At 46.0% G+C, this 21,145-nt stretch overlaps 1 protein-coding gene across 1 annotated transcript in view; it reads left to right on the top strand.

Moving 5' to 3' along the window:
* The first annotated feature begins 3,158 nt into the window (after positions 1 to 3,158).
* The window catches only part of Myzap (myocardial zonula adherens protein), a 111,558-nt gene continuing 93,571 nt past the window's right edge, over positions 3,159 to 21,145 (top strand). The window contains exons 1-2 of the mRNA XM_051197913.1: positions 3,159 to 3,324; positions 16,288 to 16,374. Coding sequence (XP_051053870.1) covers positions 3,250 to 3,324; positions 16,288 to 16,374 — 162 coding nt within the window. The 5' untranslated portion in view covers positions 3,159 to 3,249. The remainder of the gene's footprint in view (positions 3,325 to 16,287; positions 16,375 to 21,145) is intronic.

The raw sequence follows: 21,145 nt of genomic DNA, 5'->3' as shown, positions 1-21,145 counted from the left end.
AGAAACCGGGCTTTGGTTTTTACTTTCCCCTCCACCTGCACCCACCTTCCTGTTGACTTAGGTTGCCTCCCCACCTCCTTTCCCACTTCCTGGGGAGTCTCCCATCTCCCTGCTTTTGTAATTCCTGTGGTCTCATCTTTCTCTTGTTGGTCAGCCTGATTGCTACCCACAATGCTTTATGATGTTGGCAATCACGGGCTGGGTAATCTGGGGGCTTTGGCTAACTTACATTGCCAAATTGCTGGGAGATCCTAGGACACCTTTTAAGCTGGGCTGACAAGCATCTTATTTGTTTGGAGTGACCATGAATAAATTGCAATGTTGCTCTGTAATGTTCTTCCACCCATTCACTTAGTACATTGCAGTGATGCATTTTGGCTGTGGGGCAGGGATGTAAACAGGATCTAGTTCTTAACCAGAGTCACAAGTTGGCAAGCCATTTGCTGTTTTGTTGATAACTAGAACATTATATTACGGTGAAAAAGACTTGGACAGATGGGTGACATAGAGCTTCTGTCACTGTGATAAAACACCGTAACAATGATAAAAATGCCATAACAGAAAGCAAACTGGGGATGAAATGGTTTCTTTAAGTGTACAACTTATAATCCTTCATTGAGGGGAACAGAGCATTGAAGGGAACCTGGAGGCAGGAACTGAAGCACACACCATGGAAGAATGCTACATATTGGCTTCTTCTGTATGGTTTGCTCAGTCTGCTTTCTTATACACCTGTCCAGGCCTGGCTCCACCCACAGTGAGCTCGGCCCTTCCATATCAAAATAACAAAATGCCCTATATATTTGCATACAAGCCAATATGATGGAAGCATGTTCTCAGTTAAGGTTCCCTCTTACCAGATGTTCTAGCTATGTCAAGTTGACAAAACAAACAAACAAAACAAGCTAACCAGCACAATGTATAAAATGCAGACATGCAAACTCCCCTTCTCTCCATGCGGAGCCTATTTTGGATGGACACTTGGGTGGTTGCTATGCAATAAGTAAACATTACTGATGCCAGGTTGTTTTGACTGTGTCTGCAAAAACAGCCCATTTCCTATCTCCTTGGGGCAAACTAGCAAAACGACATTAACCATTAGCTTCTTTCCACTGAAGTAACCACGCAGAAACAGACTAACTCCTAGGGGCTTTCAACAACTACCTTTTAAAAATCTGTGTATTTACCTTTATATGTATGGAGGTATTATCTGCATGTAGGTATGTGTACCACGTGCACAAATGGTCCCTGGAGGCCAACAGACGGTGTCTGGTCACCTGGAACTGGAGTCTCCGAGTAGTGTTAGCCACCATGCGAGTGCTGGGAATCAAGTCCTGATCCTCTGCAAGGACTCTTAACTGTTGAGCCAATTCTCCAGCCCTAACAGCCACCCTTTGATCACTACTTATTGGAGGGTAGACTTAGAGTTAAGGTTTGTAAATGGCACTACTAGGAATGGGGGGCTGTGTGGAGGAGGATAGAAGGAAACTTCATGGATTTGATTTTTGGAAGAGATAGGTCCATGGGAGAATGATGGAGTAGAGGAAGAAGCCATAGGTATGGCTATTGACCAGTTAACTCCTGTCTCCTTTGCAAAACAAGGGTGTTAACAGCATCCATGCGGTGGGGTTGAGTGAGGCCTAAGGAGAAAGTGAATGTAGATCCCAGAGAACACAGGCACAGGGCTTGGAGATGGCTCAGCACCAAGAGAGCTTACTGCCCCTGCAGAGGACTGAGTGAGCTCAGCATCCGTGTTGGGTGGGTCACAACCAAGGTAACTTCAGCTTCAAGGGGTAGGACGCCTCTGGTCTCTGAGGATACCTGTACTCACCTAGACAAACACATAATTAAAAATAAAAAGTAAATCTTAAACACACACACACACACACACACACACACACACACATACACACACACACACACGGTGGTGAGGTTGGTAGAGAGCATCAGGAAGGGCTAACACAGAATAGGCTCCATGATTCTGGGAAGTCACTTTCATTCAGACTTGCAGAAAATGTGGCTGTTGTTTCCTCATCTATAAAGGAGCAAGTTTCACAGGCTCGTGAGGAATTCTGGTGGGCAACATTCTTTGACCATCTTCCCTGCTGGGAGTGTGCACACACATGCACACACGCACACACACACCCAGAGAAAGAGAGAGAGAGAGAGAGAGAGAGGAGGTTGGTCTTTGCCTGGGAGTTGAATGGAGATACAGTGTCTTCCCTTTCTCAAAAGCACTTTGGTCCTGCTGATAAAAGTCAAATCATGCACACCAGGTTCTTGCTGACTAGGGCTGGGCTCTCTTTAGCTCCTGTCCACATTTAACTCCTTGCACTGGACAGGGTCCCTCAGAAAGGTAATTGGCCTGCCCTTACCTTGCTCTCATCTTTGCTAGGGGGCAGCAGAGTGCTCCAGCAAGTCTCTAAGGAGCTGACCATAGTAGGTCACCTCTTTCTTTGCTTGGCCCACCCAGCAGCCCATGGGCTCCTGCTGCCTTACTCAACCCTTGATGAGTCAATGTCCTCATCTGCAAAATGGGGTACAAGGTAATAATGACACCTATCCCAAAGCGTGGTCGTAGAGACTGGTTGACGTAATGGGTGCTCAGCCCTCCCAGGTGGACACACGGTAATCACTCAATAAATGTGGTGGACAGCTGTGTCTGGCTTCCTCCGACTTGCATTTCTGGTCTTCAGCTTAGTCACTTCCTTTGGGAGCCTCCTTTCTGCCTCCTGAGGACCTGAGGACAGTTGCACACTCCAGCACACATACCTGTCTTGTACCCTAGCAACTACAGTTGTCGCTTCTAATTGTCCCCATCAGCGTGCAAATTCTGTGAAGACAGGGATCGGTCTTTTACTAGGAGGCACAAGTAAGCACACAGTAGTTACTGAATAAATGACATAGAACAAGGGTCCCAGTGGTCCTCCGGGTTTGGCAGAATCCGAACGGACAGGCATCAGAGAGCTGGACCTAGAGTGTGCAGGAAGACTGGACAGGGAGATTCGGAGAAGATGACGCTCAACTTCGGAGAGAGAATGAGGCCGGACGGGTCTAGCGAGCACTCTTTGGTCCCGCCCCCTTCCAGGCTCCTCCCAGACCCCGCCCCCACCCCACCCCCCGGGCTCCAGCCCTGCGGAAGCTACAGCCTCAAGTGTCTGAGCCTCCCCCGCGCAGGGTGCGCCCCGCACGCTTATCCTGCCCCGGAGCAGCGCCAGCACCCAGCCCTCGTTCCACAGCCGCTGCGAGATGCTGCGCTCCACGTCCACCGTCACCCTGCTCTCAGGTGGCAGCGCCAAGTCTCCTGGGACACCCAGTAGGAGGGTGAGTAGCTAGCTGGAGAAGGAGTTGCAGGAGTCTCCTGCACCTATCCCTGTCAAACCCTCTGTAGAGATGTGGAAAGGAGGATACTTAGTGGTCAGCTGCAGGCCACCGATACTTCATCTTGGTTCAAGTTTCCCAGCTTGTCCCCGACTGCACATTGACCTTCTCTCTGGACTCCCTGGCTGCTGGAAGAGAAGGCTTAGGGGACTTTCTGGAATACCCAGAACTTTCCTCTGCTTGTCTGCGTTGTAAAGCCAAGCTTAAACATGGCACTAGTTTAAAAAAGGACAAGGAAGAGGTTTCTGAGGCCACTATCATGAGATGCACAAGTAATGAATTTATTTAAAATGCCAGCTTTCTTCCATCTCTTGGTTGGGACCATTGTCTATGTGTCCATCCACCAGTGATAGAGTGCCTCTGGCTTAGGAGTGGGATCTGTCAAGGTGGCAGTCTGTTTGCAGGCCAGAGCAGGGCTGCTGACCACCCCCAACTGTGCAGGACTCTAGTTTATAAAGGCAGGCACTTTCTTCTTTGTGGCACTGGGGGCCAGTCTTAAAGCCCTGGGCATCATCTCCAGGGAGGTGTCCCTCTGGAAAAAGGTTTGCTTAGCCACAGTCTGTGCTCCGTGTCTGTTCTCGCCTCCTTGGGTGCTCCATGAAAGCATGGCCAGACTAGTCAAGTTCACATTCCGTGTCCCTTCTAAGATCAGGGCCTCAGAGAACACTATTAGAGCTTTGGCCTGAGGCCTTTTAGTTTTGGTGTCATGATATTGAATACTCACCTCTTCTCTGACCATGTTTCCCCAGGGTACAGTGGAACAGGTTAAGTCCAGACCAAAAGCCCCTTCCGTATGTAGTCAGGCCACTTTGCTTGACTTGTAGATAGATGTGCTTGTTGGCCTTATATGCTATCTTTCTTCGCCTGTACACTAAAGGCATGTGTTGCTTTTGGGTGTGGGCCAAGTGATGGTGTGTGTATGTATGTTTGTGTTTGTGTGTGCATGGTAGACACCCAAGGCTGACAGAATTCTGGTTGTTTGATCATTAACTTCATGAAGTAAACGTCACATTTGGTTAGTGGATGTCCAACCATAGTCCTGCCCTACTGCAGAAAGGACATTTGACCTTTCCCATGGAAAGCTTTGTTAATTGGAACAAAATTTTGGTTGACAAAGAATGAAGAGATAGTCCTGAGCTACATGCAGCACCCTCCACCCCCAGGGATATTCTGGTTGAGGTAAATAGTGGGATCCTGTGGGTGAATACAGATGTGGCTGGTGCACTCAATGGCATCTTTGAGGATATTTTCCCCCTTTGGCATCTGAACTCAGGCCTCTGACTGGAACATCGTATCACTTCTTGTGGACACACTATTTCTAAAGGTGCTTAGTGTGTGTGTGTGTGTGTGTGTGTGTGTGTGTGTGTGTGTGTGTGTTGGCATTGGCAGGGCCATGTGTTGGGAAGCTATGGTATGTTGATTGACTGACTCACTGGATATTTATAGATCTATTCTGTGTGCTTCAGGGCTGGACACTCAGCTCCACTCTGCTCCTTGAGGCAGACATTGTCACAAATGATATACAGTGATGACTTTTGTTGTGAGCAGAGTGTTTCCAGGGTTCAGTGATGCTAAACGGAAGGCTCTTTCTGAGGTGTGCGAGGCAAGCCTCTCCTTGAAGGTGAGCTGCTAGTTAGTCTTCCAGCAGGAACAGGAGTTTGGAGGCCAACTGACATGACTGATTGTGAAGAGGGGCTTATCATTTCTTTCAGTGGATACTTAACACACACTGTAGGATAATGTGTGTCAGACCTGTTTTGGAACAAAACATGGATTTAAAAAAAAACCTTTTATAAACACAAGAAAGTAAAATTATTCACTAAATAAATAAATGAAAATGTTTCTGAAATTGAAGTTTTCAAGAAATTCTGTATCCTCTAGTCTCTGTATTGGACAACAGATAGTCTCAAACTGGAATACTTTTGGGCATTTTCAGCCTGTCACTCATGGGCTGCCCATGGCCAAGGATAGCTGTGAATGTAGTCCAACACAGAGTCATGAATGTTCTTGAAACACCATGCCATGCTTGTGTTTGCTCTGAAACTCAACTGCCTGGTTCTTGAGTGTGAGTTTTGTAAAGGACAATGCCGAGTCTCAAAGTCAAAAGGTCTGCTAGCTATTAAAATAGACCAGCTTTATCCAAAGGCCTTTATCAAAGTAGAGGCAGTGGGGGAAACCAGGCTGTGCTGTCGCAGACTTCAAGCCAACAGAAGTGGTGGTGGCGGGTGATGCTTTGCAGGACTTGCCCCCGAGTCAGCTGCAAGGGCAGTGTGGCCGGCCAGGCTGTCACAGGTCACCCTTTGTTCAGCGGCTTCCACCTGCAAATGTACTTACTTCCCTCTTATCTGAAATCATCCCTGGGTGGGGGAAGTCTAGTGGGGTGGGTGATTTCTGTTAGCCGAAGAACAAAACTCAGAGAGGCGTTCAGACACACTAACCAGTGGGAATTAAAAAAAAAAAAGAAAGAAAGAAAAAAGAAAAGGATTTGCCTTCAAACCAGTTGTGCACTAAAAATAGTTTTATCTATGGCAACAGTGGGAAGATAAAGTGCTTGGAGAATAGGTACAGCTAGAATGATGACCTTGGGGGATGTGTGGGTAGAATTAAAAAAAAATAGCTACATGAAGGACGTCATTGGTTTTGAAAGGGATTTTGTAATTGAAGGTTAGCCTCACAGCCTAGGCCTTTGAAAAGAAGTCAGTGATGTGGCCAGGTTGTGTGCTGGGAGTGGAAGGCACACACTGCTGTCTCTGGCAGCTCATCCCCTGGGCTAGAGCAGAATGGACTGTGAGGCCTGTCACCTGTCACAGGGTCTCTCTTATACTGGGCTCTGTTGAGAAAAGGAGGCCTGGCTGCTTGTGGCCTGTATTGTGACCCTTTAGTGGAGTAAAACAGCCCAACTAAAACAAACCCAAACAAGGCATAGGCTAAGATTGTTTCCTAGCCAGGTCTTCCCTTGGCAAAGGCCTTCTCTCTTAAAACCCAGCACAGGCCTGCCCATCATCACTCCCTGCTGATGCTGTACTCACCAGAGTCTTGTTCCTGCCTTGTTGGTTCAAAAATAAGGAATTCCCCTTGACTGGCATGTGAAAGGGGCTGGCAGGTGTTTGCTCGGCTTCTTATTCTCAATGGAGGAAACAGTCTGTGTAGCTCCGCATCCTGTATACCCGTGGGATACAAAGAGGGTGTGCACATAACTCTACCATCTTGTAGGATCAGAGGAAGGGACATGGGATTTTGGGGGAATTCAGCCTCTGATGAAAGGAAGCCAATTGCAGTATCCACTGGGGGAGGGAGGGAGGTTTTCATTGCATCCAGAAAACTGCTTGGCTCCTGCTTGGGATCCTCTGAGCCAACTCCTGACAGGCCAGGGGCTTAGCACTGCAGCATCACTAGAACTTAAGCCAAAGACCTCTGCTATTAACATCTGGCAGTTACAGGACTCAGCAAAAGCACCAACTTTTCCTTCTTTCTTTTCCTATCTTGCCTTGTTTAGTGTAGGGTGGCCAGATTTGGGGCTCTCAAGGACACTTGGTTTATGGAGAGTTCCAAGTTTATTCTGCAGTATATGAAGTGAAAGTCTAGCCTTGTTCCAAGGCCACTGCAGAGGCCTAAATGTGGTCCCTGTTGATGTTTATCTGTACTGTGCACCCACATCCCAGCAAGGGACCTGGAGCTTTGTGTCCCCACCAAGCTTCTTGGTGGCTGGCACACCTTTCCATGTCAGTGAGCCTCAGTTGCCTGATTGAGTTCAAGAGCTGACTCACTAGAGTTGAACCTGGGGTTCAGCCTGAAGTCATTTACCCATTACCTGCTTCATGGTTTAAAATAAATGGCCCCAGTACTTTTCCAGCATGTAGGAGAATAATGCAGTGGTGTTTGCCTCTTTACATCTTCTGATGAGCTGTGTCTCCTAAATGCTGGTCATATCACTGACTCATATTCATTCTTTATGGAAGAGAATGATCTTTTCTAACATGTAAAATGCAGCCACATGGTTCCTATGCTTCAGGAACCTCTGCAAAGCCAAACTCCTTGTGTAATGTCCAGGACCTTGACCTGACTCTTGCCTTTCTTGTCCTTTATCTCCAAGTCTTCCTGGTTATTCAAGCTCCCACCTACCATTCCGGAGCTTCCAATGCTGTTTTTTTTTCCCTTTTTGATTCATGCTTCTCCCCTATTGAGAATCTGCCCTGAGCCCTCATTTCCTCAAGCTTGTGCAACCCATGGTTGTGTGAAACTGTGACCACTTGCGAAGCTCTAGAGATGTGCTATGTTAGTATAGTGCTCCCCACACGAACACAGGTCCTGAGTTGAAGCCCCAGAACCCATGTGAATAAAATGAAATGAAAAGCCAGGCAATGGGGAGGCAGACACAACAGATCCCTGGGGATTGACAGCCCATTTGGTGAATTCTAGGCTACTGAGAGACTGTTTCAGTAGAACACCAAGGTGGGTGGCACAAGGTGTGACCTCACCAGAGTCCCAAAGAAACCACACTTTACATAAATTTGGGAAAGGATCAAGCCAGCCTAATGCCCCAGTCGTACCTGGGAAGGATGCAGGTGACATGTGGATAGAAATGCTGGCCCAGGCAACAAGTTTGACAGTTCTGGCAAGGCCTCCAAGTATCCTCCTTGCCTCTTACTCTGCCACGGTTGGGATTTCATTTATTGGGTTAATTTGGTGGACTCTCAATCTTGGATCTACATAAAGTTACTAGGCCACTTAAAACAGTTATGTCCGGGTCTCCCTCAAAACCACCTCAGGCTTTGAACTGTGTGTAACACAGGATGAAAGTAAGGACTAGACCCTGTGTGTATTGGGAAGCAGCCCATGTGACTGTGGGTACAGCTGAGGATAATAGTGTTTCTCTAAGCAGAAAGGCAGATATTCTGAGGCCTTGTGGGTGGCCGTCAGGATTATGGGAGGGGCAGGGCTCAAACACTGCTAGATGTATTGGGACTTTTGTGTGTGTTCATGGACTTAACACTTTCTTCTCAGATCTTAGCACTTTGGGTATATTCTGTGGCTAGTACAGAGTGATCCAGAGAGAGTTGAGAGAGCAAGGGCAGTCCCCTGCCTCCCTCTTGGTGACTCTAGTGTGGCGGCAGGCCTGACATGGGAAAGAAGGGCCCTTTCTCATGGTGAGAGGGGAGACCGGATGCCGCACCTCAGGCAGATCTGGCCTGCTCTATTTGTACGGCTCTGAGCAAAGAGTGGATTTCACCCTGGCCTACAAAATCTGAATGGTTCTTGTCTAGCACTTTATATACCAAGTTGACCCCTCCTTGCTATAGATAATGAAGCTACAAGCTCAGGGTCACAAAAGACCTTATCTAGATGGCTCGTGTTCTGTTCCCACATAGTCTGGCATGCAGGCTCCAGAGGTTGGACACTTGTGTTGAGCAGGGAGTGGAGGTCAGCCCTCCCCACACCCGCAAAGGCCACACCTGCAGTTTTTAAGGGCAGCTTGGCAGGGCCCCACAGTAGGAGTGGACCAGACCTGAGGGAAACAAAGATGCATTTGGTTCATTTCCTTACTGAAATCCAATTTGCCAACTGATTAGCAAACTCTTGACACCTCCCTGGGTCATCTTCTCCCCTTGAGATAGGACCCCCCTGCCCTTGTAAGCCCTAGTATCAGAAGCTGAGAGCAAAAAGGTGGGTGAAACCTTTTTCTCTAGATGAGGTCTCTAGATGAGGACCTCTGCCTCCATTAAAGGGGTCACAAGCGGCCCCACAGGATGCCCCAAGTTCCCCAGGTACCCTGAGCTACAAACAAAGCCTGGATTGTACCTTTTGTTGCGAAGGAGACCTGAATGCTAGCTGCTCCTCTCTTGCCTTCCCTCCCAGGAGGATGGCTCTGAAGACAGGGAGAGAATCTCTGGGGAGTTTCAGCTATGGTCTCCTTTGTTTGAGTTCACCCCTTTAAACTAGCCAACTCAACTACACCAATGCCCTGCTAGGCCCCGGAAAGGCTATAAAAGCCATCCTGGTTAAACACTTGCCTGATCTCAACCTGTGCCTTTCCTTCCATCCATTCTGTAGTACAGGTAGTACTAGGAGACATTTCATTATTCAGTCGAATAGTTGAAATAAACTCATATTTCAATGTGAGTCTCCCGGCCCTTAGATCTGTTTACATTCATCTCACCTGTTAACCAAATAGCTCAAGTTAGTTTGTCACTTTCTGGACATGTCAGCATTGAGCAGTGCCTGGGCTATCTTGGAACATCTTGCCTGGGAGATGTCTATTGTTTGGTGATGATGGATTTCCCAGCTCTTACTGACCTGAAAAGTTCTCTCTGTCCTTTTATACCTAGCTCACATGGCATTTCTAGGAGCTGCCTTTCCCTCAGAGTCCCACTTCCAGTTAAGATTAAGGTTCTTCTTCATTTATCCCTGGAATAAGAACACTTACAGAATCCTAACATGTGCCAAAGACTGCTCAACGCTCTTAACATGTGTCAGCTAATTTAGCTTTCACACTCAAAAGAGGATGCAGTGTTCTTAGCATCATTTTATGACTAAGGTAACCAAAGCACTGGAGGTGAGGCCACTTTCTAAAAGTTTCATAGCCAGTGTTATAATTTAAGAAGTGGAGACCTCCACACTTTAACCTCCAAGCTACCCTGCATCTCACTACCATGCACTGGCTATGCTGATGAGAATATTAATATTTTACAAAATACCTGGGGGTATAGCAGCTTCTTTGTCATTATGGTCCCTTTGTAGCCCTTAAAAAGTTGTTTATGAGTTGTTAGAGCTCAGTAATCAAAGAACGGAGCATGCTGTGTGCAGTTCCTTTCTGTGAATGGTGAGACAGCTATGGGGTGTAAACTGCAGTTCTCCACAGTGTTCAGAACTCAAAGGTTGAGCCAGTGCTGAGGAAAGCCCTGGGTATAAAAACTGTCCTAACTACCTCTTGTGCACTGTTGAGCCTGGGAAAGCCCTGGGAGGAGGAGTATAAGAGTTTCAGGAAGCCATAGTGACTAGCACCATAAAACGCTGAGATAAGCCTCATTGGGTTGATGTTACTCAGGGGAGAGTCCCCATAGGGAAGATGGGTAGAGGGAGGTGGACTATGCCCAGTCACTCTAGTGGGCTGGGTTCAGAGGTCAGGTTCCTTATCGGAGCTTTTGTTTTATTATTAATTTTTATTTAAATTAGAGACAATCTTATTTTACATACCAGTCCCAGCTCCCTCTCCCTCTCCCTCCTGTCCTCCCATCCTTTTTTTTTTTTTTTTTTTTTAGTTTTTTTGAGGCAGGGTTTCTCTATGTAGCTTTTGGAACCTGTTCTGGAACTAGCTCTTATAGACCAGGCTGGTCTTGAGTCTTGAACTCACAGAGATTTGACTGCCTCTGCCTTCAGAGTGCCAGAATTAAAGGCGTGCGCCATCATCGCCTGCTTCTAATCAGAGTTTTTTTTTTTTTAAAATCAGGAATTGAGGATACTTCCTAGGCCTCTAGTGTTTGTCATTTGCTGCTCCTAAAGCTATCCAATTTAGGAAGAATTAGCATCCCCTCCACAATATTCACTTTTAATTTTTATTGTCATTGCTATAATTGTGTGTGTATGAGTGTGTTTGTGTGCATGTGTGTGTGCACTTTTGTACATAAATGAGTAGTTCAGAAGAGAGTGTACATCTGGTGTCCTTTTCTATCATCCTTAACATGTTCCTTTGAGGAAGAATCTCTCCCCAAACCTGGGGTTCCTGTTTTTTTTTAGATATGCTGCAAGCAATCCTCCTGTCTCCATCCACCTCAGAACTGGGGCTACATGTGTGGATAGGATGTTTACCTTGTTCCATGGCTGCTGGGAGCTGAACTTCGCTCTTCATGATTGGGGGAAAATGCACTTAATCATTGAGCCACCACTCTAGTCCCCTGTTATTATTTTAGTTTAAAAACTACTTGGAACAGTTGCAAGCAACACACAAATCCCCCCACTTTTGGTGGGGGGAGATAAACAGCATTAACAGTTGTGGTTCCTTAAGGGTATATCTCCTTTAAATCTGTATTAATTATAAGAGTGCGTTTAAAAGCAAAATTAGGATTAGTCTTAACATGTTCTGCAATTTTCTTTTTTCACTGGGATCATGGGTTTGTTAGGGAGCTGTGTGATCCTGTTCCAAGCTGGGGTTAAGTTGCTTATGTACTGTTGACAGTGGGCCATCGGTGGGTCACCGTCTATTAATAATATTTGTTCCCATCAAGCTCTCTATTGATGAGAGCAGATGCTTCAGATAGGACCTGAGGGTGTAGCCCCAGGCACCTGCTGCAACTGCCCAGGAGCTGAAGCCAAAACTCTTATTTTGCAGGCTCATTTCACTTTTATGTATTGCATTTACTCATGGCTTTGTAGACCTCAGGGTGGGCATGGCTCACAGCCCAGTCTGATGACTTGGTGTAGCTGCCCACTTGGGAGTGTGTGGAGGAATGTCAGAGTTCTTGGAGGGCCAGTGGAGAATGGTTTCAGCAATGGTGAAAGTCCTCTCACCTTTAGATGAATTAATGCATGAGGTCTTTTTCCTGAAAACTATGGCCATTAGGGAATGCCCCTCTGGGATCCACCATCCAGTAAAAAGGCATTGTTTACCATCTGATGTCCCAAATCTCATTGCCCAAATAGTTTGCATGGAAATGAGGGTCAGGAAGCCAAGTGAACCTGTTTTGTTTTGGAGCGTGTAGGTTGAGGGCACAGTGATAGTATCTGGATAATAATAAAAATACTTTAAAAGGGCTGGGACAGTGACTCAGCCAGTAAAGCACTTGCTGAGCACATGTGAGGACCTGAGTCTGAATCCTTGGGACCCACTTAAAAATCGTAAACTCAGCACTCCTACAAAGAGATGAAAGTAGAGGCAGGAGAATCCCTGGAGACTGACAGGCTTGCTGGTCTGGTGTGTGTGGCTGCAGACAGCCAAGATGTTCTGCCTCAAGCATGGTAGCCAGGGCCGACACACCTGTGGCACGTGTGTGTCCATACTTTCAAATATAAGTGTGTGTATATATGTAGACACACACACACACATTCTCTCTTTCTCTCAACATTTTCAGAGGCATGCCTCCCATTTAATCTCATCTTACTCTTGAAACTCAGAGAATAAATTTCCCAAAGCCACTTAGCTAGTAGATGTTGGAGCCTGTGTGCATGTGTGCATTTGTGCATGCAAGTGCATATACATGTGTGTGCATCCTCCCATATGTTTATGGGGTGTGACACAACATACACAGATATCTGCCAACAGATATTCTCTGGGTTAGATTCAGCCTGTCAGAAATGGTCACTGTTGGAGTCACAGATTTGCATGGTCCACCTGGTGTGGCTTACACTTTAATGTCTGTAAATGCCAGTCTGGTTTTAGCTGGGTGGAGTGGCCTGTAGTCAGAAGGTTGTTTTTCTCCACAGGCGACACCCAGTTTTCCAGTAGTGCTGTTGTCCATCCAGAAAGAGATACCTGGTAGAATGGCTTGTTGTCCTCTTGGCCAACATGTCTGACTGTGAGCATTGAAAGCTGGCTGTAAAGGTGGCCAGGACAAAGATAGCCTTGGGTGTCAGGCCAGTTCCATCCTGAGGTCACTGGGATATGAAGCTTTCTGAGAAGAAAGTAGAATGGAAAGGTACCTTGAAACCTCATCGTTTTATGGGAGAAGATAGTAGTATGCAAAACCCAGGACTTTGTACATGCCAGGCAATGGCGTTTTGGTTTCGTTTTTAAAGACAGGATCTCACTCTGAAATCCTGGTTGGCCTGTAATTTGCTATGTAGACCAGGCTGGTCTTGAACTCACAAAGCTCCTCCATCCCTACCTTCTGGGTGTTGGAATTGAAGGCATGTGCCACCAAGTCCAGCCTGGCAGCTTTTTGAGATAGGATCTCACTAAGTTGTTCAAGCTGGCTTGGACTTATTTTGTTACCAAGCAGTCCTTCAGCTTGCCCTACTCTTGCCTTTACCTCCCAAGTAGCTGAGGTTAAGGACCAGCACTGCCTAACCTGCATTAGATGAGCATTTTAATGGCCATGAAGAATCTTCCTTGTATGTCTGTATCTGAACTTTATGAGTACACCAATAACTTCGGATAAGGATTACCCCTGTGATCTCATCTTTTACTTGATTGACTCTGTAAAGGTGCCATGTAGCTCAGTTGACAGAGCTTCCCTGTAACATACACATGGCCCTGAGTTTCATTCCCAGCACATAAACCAGGCATGACTTGGTAGATAGGTGTAGGAAGATCTGAATTTCAAGGTTATCCTTAGCTACATAGTAAGTCCCAGACTAATCTAGAATACATGAGACTCTGTATTCTCTGCAAAATACACTATACCAGTGTTTCTCAGCTTGTGGTTCACCACTCTTTTCTCGAACCTCTATCTCCAAAAATATTTGTGAGCCTGGCCTTTAATGGCTGAGCCATCTCTCCAGCCCTACATTATGATTTATAACAGGAGCCAAATTATAGTTATGAAATAGCAGCGAAAATCATTTTATGGTTGTGGGTCACCACAACACGAGGAACTGTATCAAAGGGTCACAGCATCAGGAAGGTTGAGAACCACTGCCCTATACTTACATAAGGCCATATTCTCAGGTACTAGGAGTTAGGACATACATTGAGTTATAGCGGGACACAACTTAATGTATAATAGGGGACATGTAGTCCTCCCATGAGTCAAGCCCATGTAGTGTTTCGAGATTTTGGTGGCAGAGAATGTGAAGGTGAAGAACACAGGCTCTGTAGACTGACCAGGTTCAAATCTTAGCTCTGCTGTATCCTCCACAACCCCCTCCCCTTGTGAGAGACAACTTCCTAATCACTCAGTAGGCCTGGTAAGAGGACCTTTCCCATAGGGTTGTGTTCAATATTAAATGAATTTAGGGTCAACCTAGCTGGTACCTGGCACACAGCAAGTACTGTGAATGCATAGCACACTGATGGCACTGCCTTGTCACTCACTGGTATACTGGTCTGGTTTTTGTTCATTGGGTCGGGGAAATGAGTGCTCAGGATCCCCCGCTGTCCCCAGCCGCTTGTCAAATCACACAGCTGTAGCTCTCCTCAGTGGATGCTTTCATGCTGCTTTTGAGTTTAATTTGAAGAGGAATAGTGCAATGTAGACTTTCTCTCTCCTTGGGTTGGCTTAACTGTGCAGTACTGATTGAACCCAGAGCCTCCTGCCTGTTAGACCAGAGTTCTCCCATGGGGTTCACATCCCAGTGCTGGCCTTTTGAAAGCTATATGGGAACTTTATTCATTTATGTATATATATGTATGTGTATATATGTATATATTATATTTTGTTTGTTTTCGAGGTAGAGTCTCACTATGTAGTTCTGGCTGTCCCGGAACTAGCTCTGTAGACCAGACTGGCCTTGAACTCACAGAGATCTGCCTGCCTCTGCCTCTGCCTTCTGCCCTCTGCCCTCTGCCTCCTGAGTGCTGGAATGAAAGGTGTGTACCACCATTCCCGGCCTATATTCCCAACTTTCAGTGAACTTTATTGACAGCCTTTGATAACCTGACAGGAGCGCCTCAGGGGTCTGTGATAAGTGCTCACGGTGTAGCCGATGAAGCTGACAGATGTTATCACCTTGGCAATTATGTCCTTGGTCCCCGGCCTTTTCTGTAAACATCTCTTTGAATTTTCAGCAAATGTGAGCAGCTTCGGCCTTTTCTTCTTTCAACTCTAAAATACTTAAAACATTACATTTGTCACCTCAGCTGCTTCTAAGTGTACAGGTTGATGGGCTTTGAGTGCATCTACAGTATCGGGGCCCTGACACCACTGTCAATTCTCCCATCTTCTCCAACTGAAGTTCTGGTCCCAGCAAATGCTAACTCCCCCTTCTGAATGTCCTTAGCTCCTGGCAGCACCTTCCACTGCCCTCTCGATGAGTGTGACATCGTTTAGAAGGTTGCTTTGCGCTTACGCAGTTGGCTTGTCTCAGGCGGTGTGTCGGCATGGTTCATCCATGTCTCACTATGGCAGAGCTGCCTTCCTTTTTAAAGCTGAGTAGTATTCTACTGAATGCATATAGGAGGCTCCTCCATGTGACAATGGACCTTTAAGTCACGTCTACCTACTGTGAATGATGAGTGTGAATGTGGTTAAAGAAACTTTATGAGAGTTGTGATTGGGCTGGTGAGATGGCTCAGCAGGGAAGGGCTCCTTGCCATGCAAGCCTGACCTGAGTGTGACCTCCCGGACCCACATAAAGGTGAAAGGGGAACATTGATTCCCACAGAGTTGCCCTTGGTCCTGCCACCTGCATGCTGTGGCATGCACACCCATGCACACACAACATAGAAAATAAAAATCCCGTCGTTAACATTTCCAAGTCTGTTGTAGGAAAGTTAAGTGCATGGGCTAGAAAAGTACAAAATACCTCCTACCCCATCATCAGAAATCCTAGTTTTAGACAAGAGGTAACAGCATTATGTAATTTGGCTTCTATCTCTCTAGTGGAATTGTGGCTGTGAAATGAGATCATTTTAGGCATATTGTTATGAAACCTGAGCCATTTAAAAATGTTAGAACTCTGCCAGTTGGTGGTGGCGCAGGCCTTTAATCCCAGCACTGGGGAGGCAGAGGCAGGCAGATCTCTGTGAGTTCGAGGCCCGCCTGGTCTACAAAGCTACACAGAGAAACCCTGACTCAAAAATGTTTGAAACTCTGAAGGTATTTAATATCTCCTTGTTTGGGCAGCAGGCTGCTGGCAGATGATGTTGGTGGGCACCTGTGCCAGGCCATGCTGGTCTCACTCAGCCTCCTTCCAGTGTGATCGGTGTGGTACGATGATCCCATTACTGTGAAGTAGGCAGAGAGAAAGGCCAGGGCCTCTGGCTCCTTCTGCCCTAACACTCATCCTAATTGCACTGCCCTCCACCTCTTTTAGGCAAATGTCTGCAGACTGCGGCTGACCGTGCCTCCAGAGAGTCCAGGGCCCCAGCAATCGGAAAAGAAGATTGAGAGGAAAGATCAGGTGAGCCCCTTGGAGGCCTGGGCCTGTGGCTGGTCTTCTGTGTTACTGTGTTCTCCATTCCTCAGGGCTGTTCTCCACGTTATGCATTGGTCACTGCTGAAGAAGAGGCCCCAGGCTTCCATACTGCTCTCCCAGCTGTCACTGCAGCCTTGTGCCCAGCCCTCGTTTCCTGGGGGAACACTGTGGCTCTGTATAGCTTCCCAGCTGTGGGGACAGTGGGCTTGGTGACAGACAGGTGCTGTGGCAGGTAAGGTGGTTTTCCTGGTGCGGCAGACTCAAAGGGCCTTTTGTGAGTTGCTGGGACTGGAGCAACCCGCTGGAGGCCTGGCTCCAGCTGGCTGGAAGAACCCAGAAGGCAACTGAGTATGCTCTTGGCTGGATACAAGGGGAAATCTATAACCTGTGTCGTTTTTGGAGTGGTTCTGGCACAGTACAGGTAACCATGACCTTACCTTTGCATCAGAGGGACTTGCAGTTTTTCAGGTGGGACAGGTATATAAATAAACAGTGGTGATGTCATGTCCCGTGTGTTCCTATCTGGGAACATAGCTAAGTGACTCTGGCAGGTGGCGGAAGTGTAGGCTTAACAACTAAATGGGAGGATCTGCTTACCTCTCCACCTCTGTTTCAGGTGATGCCATTTTCTCATTCCTAAGCCATGACTGGCACCTGCTAAGTTTTACTCACTAGGACTTCAGCGGTAAACATAGCAGTTAATAAGGCAATGGCTGTCACTCATGGAGGTTATGTTCTAGTGGGCTGAGAATGAAAGCAAAACAGAATAATGGTGTACTTTCTGGAGAGACAGCGTAAGAGAAAGGGATAGGCATGCCAGACACTTGGCAGTCCTTCTTATGGTGGGAATTTTATATGAACACAAAATGAAATAATGGGTTATACATTTCATGGGTAGAATCATAAGACTGTGACTTCTTGACATGCAAGCTTCACTTTTGAATTAACCAATAATACAATGAACCATAAACAAGGAGGCTCCTCATAGACTGGCAAGAGTATTGTGTCCATCTCTCCTGTCCCATGGCACCCTTCTCCCAACGGTGTGTGTGTGTGTGTGTGTGTGTGTGCGTGTGTGTGCGCGCACGCGCGCATGGGTGGTCATGTATGTCTACATGTGCCTGTGGTGGCCAGAGACAGACATTGGGTATCTTCCACTTTATTTATTGTCTCTCTCTTTCAAAATTTTCAAACTTAATTTGCATGTATGAATGTTTTACATGTAAGAATGTTTTGTCTGCATGTATGTATGTATGGACAACACATGTGCCTGATGCCCTCAGAAATCAGAAGAGGATGCTAGATCCTTTGAACCTGAAGTTATGGATGATTGTGAGCCACCATGTGGGTGTTGGGAACCACATCTGGGTGCTCTGCAAAAACAAGTGCTGCTTATACCACGGAGCCATTTCTCTAGACTACTTTTCCCTTTGTCACACAGGGTCTCTCTATGTGTTTCTGACTGTCCTGGAACTCAGTGTAGAACAATCTGGCCTCAAACTCTTAGACATCTGCCTGCCTCTGGCTCCTGAGTGTTGGGATTACAAGCTGTGCTTGGCCTTATTTCTTGAGATGGGTGTCTGTCTGGACCCACAGCTTGCCAATTTGCCGTGGAGCTCCAGGGATTTTCTACTCTCCACCCATTCACCCTGGTTTTTGTGTGTGTGTGTGTGTGTGTGTGTGTGTGTGTGTGTGAGAGAGAGAGAGAGAGAGAGAGAGAGAGAGAGAGAGAGAGAGAGAGAGAGCTTATCTGAACTGAGGTCCTCATGATTGCACAGCAAGCCGTTTGCTAACTGAGCCATCTTCGCAGCTCCTTCTTCTTCACTTTCTACCAAAGTCAACAAGCAACCAGTGATGATGCAAATGGCATATGACAGTCAGAGGAAGTAGGGAGGAGGAAAGCACAGATATGGCCAGAGAGTCCTGAGAGGATGTAACCTCTGACCTGCTTCAAAGGGGAGGAAGTGTCTCACCAACAGTGCCTGGAAGAATGCTGGTTCCAGGAGGCAGGAAACACAAGGTGGTGCTGGTTCTGGAAATTCAGGCAGCACCAGTGAGATCCTAGCCAAGGCCGCAGGGGTGGTTTTATTTTATTTTTTATTAAAGATTATTTTTATTTTATGTGTATGCATGTTTTGCTTTTATGTGTGTCTGTGTACCAAATGCCTTTAGTGTCCATGGAGGTCAGAGAAGGGAAGGCATCAGATCCCTGGACCTGGAATTGCAGATGGTTGTGAGCTGCTGTGTGGGTGTTGGGAATCTAACCTTGCTCCTCTGGAATATCAGAAGTTGCTCTTAACCATCTCTCCAGCCATGACAGCTCTCTCTAGTTAAATTAGGCATATCTTGAACACCAAAAGGATTAAGATCAGTACAAGTTAAATAGCGCCATTCTATTTCTGGGTTTTTGGCGGGGGCTTGGGGGCAGTGGGGAGACAAGATTTCTCTGTGTAACAAACAGTATTGGCTGTCCTAGAACTTACTCTGTAGACCAGGCTGGACTTGAACTCACAGAATGCCACCTGCCTATGCCTCCTGAGTGCTGGGATTGAAGATATATGCCAGCTAAATAGCCCCAGTCTTATGAGCCTAGTAATGCGTTAGATTTTGGAACATTTCGAATTTTGAATTTTAGTGGATAGACATGTCTAACTGGTAAAATCTATACAAATATCCCTAATCAAGTGTAAACAACTCCAACATCTGAAGCTCTTCTTGTTCCAAACATTTTGAGATAATGGACACTCAACCTACAGTGCATTATGATATATTGAATAATAATAAAAAATACTCAACACTAGTGATAACCTGACAGGCATAGAGGGAAGGGGAGCTTGTTCTAGAACATTGACTATTTTAGAAAAAGTTTTGGAATTTCTAGATAGGCTCATCACTGGTTAAGAAACTAGTTAGTTAAACATTGTCACTGAATGGGATATTCACATGGCCTTAAAGTATAGCCTGTAAAGGAACAGTGAACCTTAAAGTAGAGTAAAATTTCACCCTGGTGACCCAACCCAGCATTACCAGAAGATGACAGTCTTCTGTTAGGGGTTTGATGATATTAAGAACAAGATGAACTTCTGTTGTTGGTAAGTTAAAATAGACTGGACCTTGATTGGGTCTTGGGCCAAAGAAATTGTAACAGAGCCAGGTGTGGTGGTGGCAAATGCCCTTGATCCCAGCACTCAGGAGGCAGAGGCAGAGGCAGAGGCAGAGACAGAGGCAGGTGGATCACTGTAAATTCTAGGGCAGCCTGGTTTTACAAAGTGAGTTTCAGGACAGGCTCCAAAGCTACAGAGAAAATCTGTTAAAAAAAAAAAAAAAAAAAAAAAAAAAAAAGAAAGAAAGAAAAGAAAAGAATTTGTAACAGACAGAGAGATTGATACACTCATTGATTTGGGAATATGAGCCTCATGTTAGCTATTGAATAGATTTCATTTTTATGCATGTGAATTGTGATTGAAGAGTTCTTTCGGCTTTCCTATAGCTATGAACATTAAGCAAAGGAAATGCTTGGTAGCTGTATTCATTGTTTCTTTCATTGCTGTGGCAAACTGATTAAAATCAACTTGAGGAAGGAAGCGTTTACTTTGGGCTAATGGTTTAAGGGTACAGTGCATCGTGGTGTGGAAGCCATGGTGACAGGGACCCGAGGCATCTGGTCACAGCAGATTGCAGTCAGGAAGCAGAAAGAGAAGGAAGTGGTACTCAGCTTGCTTTCCCCTTTTAATTTAGCCCCCGAGACACTGCTGCACATAGTCAGGATGGGAATTCCTTCCTCAATTTATCCAATCTAGAAACTCCCTCACAGATGTACCTAGTACTTGATGTCCTAGGTGATTCTAGATCCTGACAAGTTGACGATCAGTGTTAACCATCACAGTGCTAAAGCTCATAACAAGAATGGGGCAGGGCAGCTTCAGCTACTGGGCTCTTGTGATTACCAGATTGAGTGGGGTGCTCTTGTTGAGGGCATCCTTTTCTCCCCTTTTTGTCCTCACCTTCTCTGTCCCTTTGAGAGATGATGGCGTCTGGGAAAGTTTGAGGAAGAAGCCTAGTCCAGAGTGCATGGTAAGGTAATATGGAATGAGATGTTTCTGGGAACTGCAATAGGGGAAGATGCCCTTTAGTGATTGTTCTCATAGAAGAACCAAACATTCCCCAGGAAAGAGTTTGAGTGCTTAGCTGTGAAGTCCGTACTCAAGTGGCTTGCCCAACTTTTGTCTTGAAGAGTACCTTTCAAATTAGTCAAGGCAATGACTTTTTTTCCTTTTACTGTAACTAAACATCAGGCATTACTTTTGTTTATTGGAGAGAGAAAGTGTCAAAAGTTAAAATGAAAATTACAAGTAACTTTATAAAAATTTCTAAGGACATACTGATGGTGTTATTTTATCCAAGATCATGTGCATGCATATTGATATAACTTGCACAATAAGTCAAAGGGATATTTTTATGACAGACACTCACTCAGTGGGAAACCATCTATTTGAGGAGAAAAAGTCCATAACAATATATCCATTCTGTATTTCACCATGATAATTCCAACTCCATAATGATTATACTTAGATGAAAATCACATCTGTACTCAGGCCAGTCAGCCAAAAGCTCTCTTTTATAAGAGGCACGTGGAGGTAGGGAGTGGAGGGGACTGGTGAGATGGAAAAGACATCTTCCACTAAGTCTGACAACCTGAGTTTGATCCCTAGGACATACATGTTTGAAAGAGAGATCTGATTCCTCCAAGTTGTCC

Source organism: Phodopus roborovskii, unplaced genomic scaffold (genome assembly GCF_943737965.1).
Source record: "Phodopus roborovskii unplaced genomic scaffold, PHOROB, whole genome shotgun sequence".
Lineage (NCBI taxonomy): Eukaryota > Metazoa > Chordata > Mammalia > Rodentia > Cricetidae > Phodopus > Phodopus roborovskii.
The sequence above is the reverse complement of the archived record's forward strand: the minus strand, read 5'-3'. Positions and strand labels throughout refer to the sequence as shown.